Here is an 11981-nt window from a genome sequence, read left to right on the forward strand (position 1 = left end):
TTATTTCATACATTTCTCATTTCCTGCAAATAAATTTTCTAAATTACTATATTTTTTTCATTTTTAATTTAGAAGAAATGTTGTCTGTAGTTTACAGAATAAAACAACAATGTTCATTTTACTCAAACATATACCTATAAATAGCAAAATCGGAGAAACTGATTCAGAAACTGAAGTGGTCTCTTCACTTTTTCCAGAGCTGACTGTTTTCTCAGTAGGGTGAGTATTTAAGCAAGGTGGAAGTTTACGGTTACCAGTAACAGTACAGGACTTAACCCCTCCAGGTAGCTAGTTATCTATAGGCACTAACTGTGTGAACTGTGTTGAGACTGTACCTGGCCTTCCTGAGCACTGAGAGATTTGTGCTGCTCTGTAGGGGGTTCCTGCATGGGTCTAGCCCAAGCTGCTTTCACTCTGTACCTGCGTCACAGTCACCTGTCCCAGAACTTCACCTGGTAGAGGCTAAGCTCCTCATCAAAGCTGCTTAGCTTCACTTATCCCCTCAGCCACTCTTTACGGACTTTGGAACTGAGAAAAATTCCAGATGACAGATATCCTCTTCCCTCTCACACACCTTTCTCTGCTACCGTCTCTCGTATTGCGTAACTTCTCTGGACTGGCGCTGACAGACCTGTTGATCTTTCACTCACTCCTGACTGCAGCTTTACAGATTCAGACATTCAGAACTGTAGGGATCATGTTGCCTCTTGCCTCTGAATGTATAAAGAAAATTAGCAATTAATACAGTATTTATTTTTATTAAGAAATGTACTATGTAGGAGTTTATATGCCTTTGCAGTAATTAGCACCTCCTTGCACCAAAGATTTGTGATGATTTAAGACTGGAACACTAATCTGGTTAAAATAAAATTATATTCTCTGATTTAACCTTAAAATATGTCTGTTATTATCTAAGCCCTTTCAGTGAAAAACCATGAGTCAACAAATTGTCCTATTTTAATTTTTTTAAAGTCAAAATAGAGGTCATTTTTGCTGTCTAAATAAAATGTAAAAAGCTCCATAGGTTTTATTATTATTATTATTTATTTATAGTCAGAGGAGCCCATCTGCTAAACAAGGAAGCACGTTTCTGATGTCAGGTAGAACCCGATTGAGGACAGCCCATAATAAAGGCCATTTGCCTGTCGTAAGCAGGGCCAAGACCTCCCCTAGGGAAACCCAGCAACTCCTCATTATCCCATCAGCTAAAGCTCACCACCCGCTGGGTCTCCTGACGTCTTTCCTTCAGTCTGCATCTTTACCCCTTACTTTACCCTTATTAGCTGTATTATTTGTGCCCTTTCCCTTTTCTGCACGGTCACTCAGCATTTTGAAAGAGTCAAGCTGCTGGACATAAAGAACAGTATCTGGAACCCTTTACTGTAGGTTAGGCAGCATTTGTGAGATTGCACGATGTATGCCTTAAACTGTAATGATGAGTAGTGTAAACCTATAAAAAAAAAAGTTGCCAATTTATGTTGCTGCTATTGTTGTGATAATTGTTTACAGAAGTCATTGGTATTTATCTGGTAAATAATCTTCTTCTATCTATCAGTGAAATCTCCCATATGCCACTGGCTGCAACCAAGCCCAAAGCATAATGGTGAAATCCCATGCTTAAAAGTTGTAAAGTTGTTTTTTGTTTGCATGAAATTTCCTCTCTTTATTCCTTAAACAGACCTCAAGTTACTGTGCCTAAGTTATTACTGTCCAAAGTACTCTCCTGAGCAAAATATAATTTTAAATTTGCCTTTAGTAATCAAATGAACAAAATTCAGACCTGAACCTGACCTCCATGATTTTTCTTATTATTTACATTATTAACTGCTGTTTTAATTTGCATAATGAGCCTATAGCATTCTCCCTCTCCCTCAGGTTTGAGATTTGAGACCCAGGGGCCCCTAAATCTTGAAAATAATACACTATTTTCTTGATTACTGTAAGATATATTTAACCAGGGATGCAGGAAATTTTGCATGCAATTGTTGATTGTCAGGTTTAAATATGATTTTGCCTTTTACAAATGCTACAGTAAAGTCTTAATTAATTTGTTTTTGACTGATCTTTCTTTAAAAACGATACACTAACATGCCAAAAGTCATATAGCGGTATGTAACCTGGCTTAGGAACATTCACATTTCTGATATTTGGCTGACGCTCCTATTCAGAGCGACTTACAAGGTGGTTCTGAAGGTGGGCCAATGTAGGGTTAGGAGTCTTGCCCAGGGACTCTTATTGGTGTAGCACAGGATAGTCACCCAGACTGGGAATTGAACCCCAGTCTCTCACATGATGTGGTAGCTCACAAGCAGGTGGTGGTGTTATCCACTGTGCCACACTAACCACATCTTTGGTGTTATCTTGTAATTGAGGTTGAACAACAGCGTACCTATGGTAAGGTTACATGAATTATAGTTAGTGCCAGATAAATGGTATATTTAACATTCCTTGATACAACATAGAAGGCATTACCACCACAGTGGACAGTGTAGTGGGGTGATAATGATTGTGACTGGTGGCGTCTGGTAGAAATCACACCCACATTTAAAGTATGAGGTCAGAGTATGCTCCTTAGCTCCCATAGGGCACAATACTAGTTCCTGTCTCATTACGTGATATGTGGCATATCATTGTAAATATTAGTAACAGAAGAACAAACCCAGCACATCCAGCATCTATTTCAACATCTTTATCTTCACACACACTACACGTTCATCCCAACCCACGACAGTAATACTCTGAGGTCAAAAGTTCAGGTGTACAGAAAGAGGTTCCGGGCAAAATTACAAAGGTAAGTCACCCAAAAGAAAACAAACACCACAGTTTTTTTTTGTTTTTGTTTTTTTTCCCCTGACATTATAAGTGTTTAAAAAAACTGACCAACATCTAACTCCTCAAACAGGCTGGTACTCTTCACAACAACTTCTTACTCTTGTTGACGGTCCAAGTTCTGTACAAAAACGCTCTGTCCCACTGTTCTCTGCACGCAGGCCTCAGAGACTGCTCAGAGGAGCTTTACCACCTCCTCCACACTTTACACTTCACGCAGATATTTAACCCGAGAGGTTCACACACCGGTGCAACTCAACCATGCTCAACCAGCAGCCTGCACACCACCTAACTTTACAGTTCTTTCCTGTCCTGTTCTTCAGTTCATCATAGACCTGGCTGATGGTTAGGTTCACTGGACCATGCGGGATGCGTTCACATTGGCCAAACGGCAGAGTGTGGCTCCTCCTTAATCGTGGAAGCCTGGACACCAATCAGAGGTCATGTAATTCTCAGCTGCCTTTTGAAAGCTGCCATAAGAGTGTCATCACTGTTTTATGATTAATAGGTTGAGTAATTATGTTTTGAACATAAGAATATTTTTGTTCTTCCAGGAAATTTCCATGGAAGATCTGATCGAATGTGTGAGGCTGTCGGGTTAAACATCCGCTCAACCAGAAATGCAAGTGTAGACGTGAAGGTCGGCCTCGCTCACTATGCAAGAGACCCCACTGGACCATGAAGCCTGGTTGGGAACTTGGTTTGAAACGTGGTTAGGGGCAGGAGGTAGCTTTTCTAAGTCAACAATCGTTATATATCTTTAAAAATAAACTCTCGTTATAATTTATATAGAATGTGTATTTACATATTTACGTGGACATGCACATGAACAAATGGTTTAAATCAATTAGTGCTCAACCCAATTATAGGGTTTCTTCAAGGGATGCATCTATTTTCTCTCTTGTTCACTTTTGTGATAGTACAGTATGTGGATGTGCACCTGTGGGTTTGTATTAATGAAATTTGTGCATGTGTTTTCCACAGAGAGAATAACTTTAATTAATTTTTCTCTCTCAATTAAGCTTTAACAGTCCCAAAGTTAAAGGTGTGATCATCTCAGCTTGTGGCAGGAGCTTCTGCCCCCTCCCCCTCCACCTGGTTGCCCTTGCCAAAGGTCTTGATCTTCTCCATGATGCCAGACATGGTCTCCTTCACACTCTTCTCCAGCAGCCAACCCTCACTCTCGCTTTCTGGGTTCTCTGGGTTCTCCAAGGTCTCCAAAGAGGTTGTCAGGTACTTCAGTCCAACCATATCTGCTATCTGTTTATCAATTAAACAAACAAAAATAAAAAATGATGGATTGGTAAATATCTGCAGTCTATTTGTTAAACCTTGGACTTGGACCTAACCTAATTAATCAAATGACCTATAATCTGATCTCTTTTTTTTTTTCATGCCCTCAGAATCTTCCTTTGTTTACTTTGTTGTTGATCCACTTGGAACACAATCCCCCATCCAATCTACTCTGCCACCTACTGAAATCCTTATTCCAGGAAGAGTGCCCATGACTCTGGTGAAACCCTGTTTTAACCCTTTGATATGCTCTTACCCTCACACTTGATGTCACATTGACGCTTATGCAACCACTACAGGGAATCTTTCAAAACATCTATACTGTTTTTGAGGTCTTAATGGTGCAACTGTGGCTGTTTTCAGAGATTTCTAAGGCTTTTGTGGAATTTTGAAAAGCCAAGACATGTGTATCCTCTAACAACTTGAGTTTTCTGGATCCACCGAGTTTTTAAGATGCCCTCATAGTCCGAAAATAAGTTAAGACATTGATTTTCTGACTTTCTAGAGCTTTGGACAGTTGTTAGACAGCTCCTCAATAATAACTAGCCTAGTAATAGTAATAATATTCACAGTAATGTTAATTTCACTCACCTCCAAAAGCATAACTAGCAGAACAAGAGCTCCAATGCTGTTCATCATCCCCCCATAGTAGGACACCAGGGCCTCGCGGCAGCCTCTTGTCCAGATGTTGAGTTCTTCAGTGTGATGATCGTAGTCATAGTGAGCAGAGTTGTTGGTCAGGTGATGCTGGATGCAGGGTCTTGGGGAACCAGGGTTGCAGCAGCTGAAGGGAACGCTGTCCATAAGGAACTTGCCTTCAACGTTGCTTGTGACGCGACTGTGAACATGTGAAAAACAAGCAAAAACACTAAATTGAGTAAATCAAAAAGTAATAATTGGTATAGGAAACATACAATGAAAGCTGTTCCAGTATCTTGACAGTTGTGTTTATTTGTATTTTGTTTTACTTTGGGGAAATAGGGAAAAATGGCCTGTTGGTATTGTTTTTTATGCTTTAAACACATTCAGTAGGATGTTCTGTGTAGTGACTATCCATTAACATTACATTTTCCATTGGAAAAATAACAATTTAACTAGTATGATAACTTGCAACAGTGTTTTTGAATTAGTTTGAATTAGTTTTCATATAATATAGCCATAGAGAAACTGGTGAATGAACAGTCAGAAAGTCTGTTGAATCAGTTAAAGCTTAGTTTTATGAATGTAGTGGTCCACAAGCTTCCAGGAGAAGGGTGTATGATGGGATATAAGATCCTGGCAGATTATCTTCTTAGGCGGACCTGGGTTGTGAACCTGATCCTGCTTGCGTTTTCTCTGCACAGGAACTCCAGTTACCTGACCAGTTATCTGTTTAGTAACTCAGCTTAACCCTTTAGACCCTGTATGTAAGCCCAGACTTCGTCACTCTCATAACTACATTACTGACATCATTAACATCATTAACACCATTATCAGACCTCAAAATAGAACCTTGTGGGACTCCACACCAAATGATTACTGAACACTTCACTATTTCACTATAGTTTCTGCATTGGGGCTTGACTATTTTGAACTATTTTCAGGTAATTACACATATACTGCACTTTTCTGTCAAAGTAATTTTTGAATACTTGCTTTTTACGATGATTCTGTTTATTGGGGAGGACAGTGGTAGTCAGCAAATCTTTATTCTCTTTGTGGCTTTTGTGAAAACAAGCAAGCACAGCTTTAAACTTGAATGAGCAGAACAGATGATGGTTTTGCATTCTGCTAAAGCAGTTACATATTGTAGGCATGTGTAATCATTTTTTGTGTAATCATTTTTTACTACTATGGAACAAGGCATCTGTTATGTGATTTGCTTTTTTTAGGGTTTACTATCCTGCCAACAAGATACTACCTTACCTGAAAGGCTAGCAAATGTTTTATTAGAGAAGTGATGCTCTTAGGGTATTCTTTCTACATTTACCCAGCTTAGACTAACAGAAAGCAAATAATACCTGCTAACATCAACTTAAAGTTCCCATCCAAATGGATTGGTCTGTGTTTGTATATTTGGGATTTATTAATTGAAATGGGTTTTAAAAAAAAAACAACGCAGCACTCACTCTTTAATTTCATCGTTGCTGAAATCGAGGTAGCGGTTGCTAATCCACTGGATCTCAAACCAGTCCCTGAAGTTGTTGTTGCCACAGCAGCGGAACTCGATCTGGGTCATGTCCAGGGTCCTCTTCATGAAGCATCTTCCTGGCGTGTCTGTGTCCCTGTAGTACTTCATTCCATTCTTCAGACCTTCTGCCAAGGCAAAATGCAGGGAAACCTGAACCAGGAAGCACAGCAGAGCCACGATGAACAGGATGATGCAGAAGGCGAAACATCCGTACAGGTAGTTCTTCACCATGGGTTTCCACTTGGCGAACTTGGCTGTATCAAGCGAGTCGTGGCACACCTTGCCACCAAAGGCATTGATGCCGCAAGCAGTGAGGCCAACCAGAATAAGCAGGTTGGGCACAAAATGAGACTCATTGTTGTCCATCATCTCACTCCTCTTGCGGAGCTCAATCTTGAAGAAAAGGCCCATGCTAAAAATGAGGATCCCTCCCATAACCGAGAGCCAGTACAGGATCCAGAGTCCCTGGGCAAGCTTGATACGCTTGGGCAGGTCAAATTTGATAACCCACAAAGCCATGTTTTCTTCTTTAAAATGTAATGAATAAAGAAAAAAAAAAAGAAAAAAAAGTGCAAGTCCACAGGTTACTTTCAGACGGTTTCTCGATCGACCTGTTCTGAAAAAAGTAAAAGATTTGGCAATTGCAATTGTTTAGTCTACAAACTCAGTTTGGTAATCCATTCCAGAAGGGAGCTTCAGAAGGTGCTTTGCAAAGGATTTCCCTCTTCATACCCATTCTGACCACCCAAAACTCAAGAAAGTCCATAGCGCTGGCCTACAGAGGCTTCTGCCTCCAAAAACGACAAAATTTCACATAAATTAGCCAAAATTGTACAGGCTGAGGTAGCAGAGCAGCTATTCCCGATGGTTCCCTTTCCTCCAAAAGGAGGTGGCCGGCTGAGGAGTCAAGTGGTTGAAGCAACAAGTTGTTCCACGTCATGCTAAAACCCCACTAATCAGCCTTGATCTCATTTTCAGCAGATGAGCTCTGGGCTGTAATCCCCCATCTTACTGTGTAATTGGTTAGTTGCCTTAGCTCCAGCTTCCTCCTACTGCACAGCGCTGTGGGAGGAGGGTTACCCTGATGAACCTTAGACCCATGCATCCTTCGTCTTGTAGGTCAGGTGTGAATCTTGGGGTAAATGAGAAGTTGCGTGAACAGCTGAACGAGGGACAGCTGAAGTTTTCTTTAGGGGGGAGGTAAAGCCTTTCTAGCTCTAGTTTCTAGTTCTTCTGGATTCAGGGGAGTAAAGGATGGCTAAACAGAAAATGCAAAAAGTTTCCCCAAAATACAGCATCCAATAAAAGATTTATTTTTATTTTTATTTTTATTTAAATAGCAGTATTGATTTAATGTCCTCTGATAATAATTCAACACACAGCAATTAAGGTCTAAACAGCTGGCACCAAGGAACATGTCCAAATTGTGCCCAATGTGTCTATATTTGTGATCACCATTATAATCTAGCACTGCCTTGGTCATGGAATTCATCAGAGCAGCACAGGTTGCAACTGGAATCCTCTTCCTCTCCTCTTCACAGAGCTGATGGATGTTTCGCCATGTTGCACTTAAGGATGCCCCACAGGTGCTCAATTGGGTTTGTGCCTTGAGACATACTTGGCCAGTCTATCAAATTTACCTTCAGTTTCCTTAGCAAGGCAAGGTTATCTTGGAGGTGTGTGTGGGACCATTATTATGTTAAAAAAAACTGCTATGCAATCCAGTTTCCTGAGGGACGGGGATCATGCTCTGTTTAGAACCCTCTTTTTTAATTTTTTTTATTTTTTTTTTATTTTAGAAACTCTTTAAAATATGATTCTTCAGTCAGCGTTTGAAGACCGTGAGTGACTCTGCTGTTCTGACACCCAGTAAATGTTCATTCCACCACCTTGGTGCCAACACAGAGAAAAGTCGGGATGTTTGTGGGTTTTGAGGGATGGAGGTTTGAGCCGAGCCGTACTGGAAGCTGTAAGAGCTCTTGACCATTGCCATCAGGTAAGAAAGACCTAGTCTGTTTTTGGCCTTGTAGTGCAGTGTCAGGGTTTTGAATTTGATGCAGGCAGCAACAGGAAGCCAGTGGAATGAATAAAGAAAAGAGTCGCCTGTCTGAATAAAGACGAGTCGTGCTGACGCATTCTGAATTAGTTGTAGTGATTTGGTGACTCGCAGTGGAAGACCAGCAGGTGGAGAGTTGCAGTAGTCGAGTCTTGAGATGACAAGAGAGGGACTGCACAAGCACCTGAGTGGCTTCCTGAGAGACAAACGGTCGAATTCTTTGAAGGTTATGCAGGAGAAATCTGCTCGACCGTGTCAGATTTGCAACATGACTCGAGAATGATAACTGGTCGTCCATTACTACACCAAGGCTTCGAGCTTTTGCCAATGGCGTGACCAATGAGTTCTCAAATCACATTTTGGGACACTTCCTGTAGATCTACATTACAAAATAAAGGTAAAAAGTATTTTTATTGACAGTAACTAACCCTTCACCTTGCACTATTCAGCCATACAAACTTAGAGCTGGTTTTAGTCTTAATAAACACGAACACCATTACTTTTCCTTATTTATCTAAGGGTGCTTTCACACCTGCCTCGTTTGGTCCGGACTTTCTGACTTTTCAGTTTGGTCCGAACCAAAGTAGCAGGTGTGAAAGGGGCCGCAAACCACAGCACTATTAACTGCAGTAGTGTATTCTACTCTCTCACAGATGACAGGTAAGATTAAGCTTGTCTTTTGATAGAGACAGATTTCTCTCTGACTCACCTTACCTGGTCTACTGACATGCCTCATTACTGACTGCATAAACGCTCTGCCTTAGAAAGCAGTTGGTACACCAATGCACTTTGATTTGCATCAATTGCATTGCATTTATCTACTTGGGCAAAGTTGTATGTATGTAAACCTGAAGAGTGTGCAACAGCAGTTTTCAGCTTTGTTTAGACAGAAGACCTGGATATCTAGGGTTTTTAAAGCCTTTGCTTTTTGAAATGTGTAATGAAATATTTGGTGTGCAAACCTGAAGATGCAGATGCTCTTTTATACATGAAATATGGATGTATTTAAACAATAGAGGAAAGGTCAGCTCACAGTAAACACTGGTACTGTTCACACTTTAAAGAACATAGTGCTCAGGCTTTACTCATTGGACTAACTCATTATTTAGTTTCTGTTGGCTGTGAGTGTCAGGTGGCTGCAGTGTCACATGTGAGTTCATGTGTGGTGGTACTGTTAAGAACAGTGTTGAAGTGGTTGGTTACAAATACTGTCAGGTGAATGTGGGTGTGCACCATGTAACCGTGCCATGATCTCTCTTAGTACATTTACAGCTAGTTGCCATTTTTTTTTTCAATAGATTCTGTCTCTCACAGTTCTTTGTAGGTGGGAAAACTTGCAGAATTGGCAGTGTATTGAATACTTATTTTAAACATATCTCCAGACCATCCAGACTGTTATTAGGAAAAGCCAGGGTCTTTTGTGGCTTGCGTAGTCAATACACTTTTGGGCACCACTTTAAAATAAGACTAACTTTATAAAGCCCACCGCGCTCCGCAAAACCAGCAATCAGATTGGCTTTTTCTTCTGAAAGGCAGAACTTTATCCTTGAACTGGCTCCGTGATTCGCGTTAAGAGATTTTCCATTCACAGCTGGAAGTCCAGGCCAGGCGACGCCCCTGTGTATTATCATACATTAACAAACAGCTCTTACAGAAAATGCAGACTAGAAATAATTTTCCAGCATCAATTTGGCACCCCCTCTAGTGCAGCGCCCCTATGCTTCGCATACGCTGCACACCCCCTTTTTGCGCCTTTGTCTGTATGCACAAAGTAAACAAAAAAAAGGTTCATTGAGCAGATAAAGTAACGTGCAGTAATGGGGTGTCGGAAATGGTAACGCCGTTATAGTGACAGTCAGAGTAATTAGTTAGGTTACTCGTTACTGAAAAAAGTAACGGCGTTAGTAACGCTGTTTATTTCAACGCTGTTATTCCCATCAGGGATGTGCATGCATTTTTAAACAAGACAATGCAAAACCACATGCTGCACACATTTCAAATGCATTTATGGCTGTGTTAGCACAAGACTCTCCAGTGCACTGTACTGAATATGTTAAACATGGAAATGAATGGAATAAATGGCTCTGAGGTTTTTATTCCTTTTGTTGTTGTTGTTGTTGTTGTTGTAAGGTATTTTTCTGTACGTCTTGTCTTCACTCTCTGTACACAGTTAAGACGGCGTTTGGCAGTGCTCCGTCCACAACAAGTAAAGACCATGACTTGGCACGAGAATCAGCCAGATGTACTTTTCTCCAAGGACAGTTAGCTCGTTTGAGTGTGACCCCTCAGCTCAGGGCTTCAGTGCTGCTTTTGAAGCTGATCTAGAGTCTCACTCTTTCATTCAGTACTGCTGTTATTCCTGTGCAGAACTGCTCAGCTCACATACTGAAATATCAGCACAATTATAATGTGGTGGAAGTTCTAGCATAATAAAACCTTTGACAGGTTAACCTGACTGTCATTTACTGGCTTTTGTCAGCTGATGGAAGTTTTCAGTGTGTGTTTCTGTGTCTGACATCTCGTTTTAGCCTGGAGAATAAGTTATAAGAGGACGTAAAGTTAATTTGTGAGTTGCTCTCTGGCTACAAAGTGTTGGTTTTGTGTGGGAACCAAATTGCTTTGCATCACCCCTATAATTAGCGTGCTGTGGTCACATGTGACAAGATTAAAGGGAGCAATAGGATTTTACTGACTTACTGTCCTATCCGTTTAGAGGAGCGCGGTGCAACTGGATATACTGCACGCGATGCATTCGGCCTGACAACTGAGAAGAAAAAAAAAAGAGGAAAAGACTCTATAAGGCAGAACCTGCATCATGTGTGATGTTAAAGGGATTTTCAGTTGAGTGAAAGTGAGTTACACACAAAAAAAAAGCTAAGCTCAAAACTGATACGGGTGCTTAATCTGGTTTAATTGGTTGTTGTCACAATTTCGTACATTTAGATTTATAAACGAATGGAGCTTAAAAGCTGACATAAGTAAAGTGTTAGAAACTGTGGATAAACCTTGAATATTGGATGTTGTATTTCATAAATTAGATTTTTTTAACTATTTCTTATTTTTCATGTCTCTGTGAAACATACAGCATTTTTTTAAATTAATTTTGTCAACAGTAAAAAACAGACCTTTACACATTAAAAACACACAAAAACATTGCTAATGTTGCTAATAAATTCTAATTTTACGCCATTGAATAGTTGAAGTTAAATCTAAAACTTAAAACTATAGATCTGAACTTATAAATCTGTCACTATTTCGTACATTTAGATTTATAAACAAATGGAGCTTAAAAGCATATATATATATATATATAAGTATAAGTGTCAGAAGCTAAATGTTGTGTATTTGAATGAAATTTACCTTTAAATTTAAATAAACTTTAAATATTCAATGTTATATTTCATAAATTCGATTTTTTTTACTTCTCCATTAAAGTCAGCAGAGGGAAGCGTGAAAATTTAAAAGCTCTTTTAAAGGGTCTGTGAAACATACAGCATTTTTTTTTTTATATTTTTTCAACAGTAAAAAAAACAGACCTTTACACATTTAAAACAAAAAACGATGTATAAGTGTCATAAAACAAAGTATAAGTGTCAGAAGCAAGTTGTGTATTTGAATAAAATTTACCATTAA

The 11981-nt window shown here is 39.8% G+C and overlaps 1 protein-coding gene across 1 annotated transcript; it reads right to left on the reverse strand.

Moving 5' to 3' along the window:
• Nucleotides 1–2674: 2674 nt before the first annotated feature.
• On the reverse strand, nt 2675–7226 carry prph2b (peripherin 2b (retinal degeneration, slow)). Its single transcript, XM_007247398.4, has 3 exons — nt 6231–7226; nt 4714–4960; nt 2675–4089 (listed from the first exon to the last, which is right to left on the reverse strand). Exons 1-3 carry the CDS (start codon nt 6809–6811, stop codon nt 3886–3888), a joined length of 1032 nt encoding a protein of 343 aa, XP_007247460.1. The 5' UTR covers nt 6812–7226; the 3' UTR covers nt 2675–3885.
• Nucleotides 7227–11981: the final 4755 nt, after the last annotated feature.

This window comes from Astyanax mexicanus, chromosome 7 (genome assembly GCF_023375975.1).
Source record: "Astyanax mexicanus isolate ESR-SI-001 chromosome 7, AstMex3_surface, whole genome shotgun sequence".
In the NCBI taxonomy this organism is placed as follows: Eukaryota; Metazoa; Chordata; class Actinopteri; order Characiformes; family Acestrorhamphidae; genus Astyanax; species Astyanax mexicanus.

What these genes read in the sequence shown, in the direction of transcription:
- prph2b (XM_007247398.4), bottom strand. Translation starts at nt 6,811, where the DNA reads ATGGCTTTGTGGGTTATCAAATTTGACCTGCCCAAGCGTATCAAGCTT. An exon ending in AGCAACGATGAAATTAAAGA is followed by an intron (nt 4,961 to 6,230) that starts GTGAGTGCTGCG and finishes ACATGTTCACAG; the next exon opens with TCGCGTCACAAGCAACGTTG. An exon ending in TGCTAGTTATGCTTTTGGAG is followed by an intron (nt 4,090 to 4,713) that starts GTGAGTGAAATT and finishes ATTGATAAACAG; the next exon opens with ATAGCAGATATGGTTGGACT.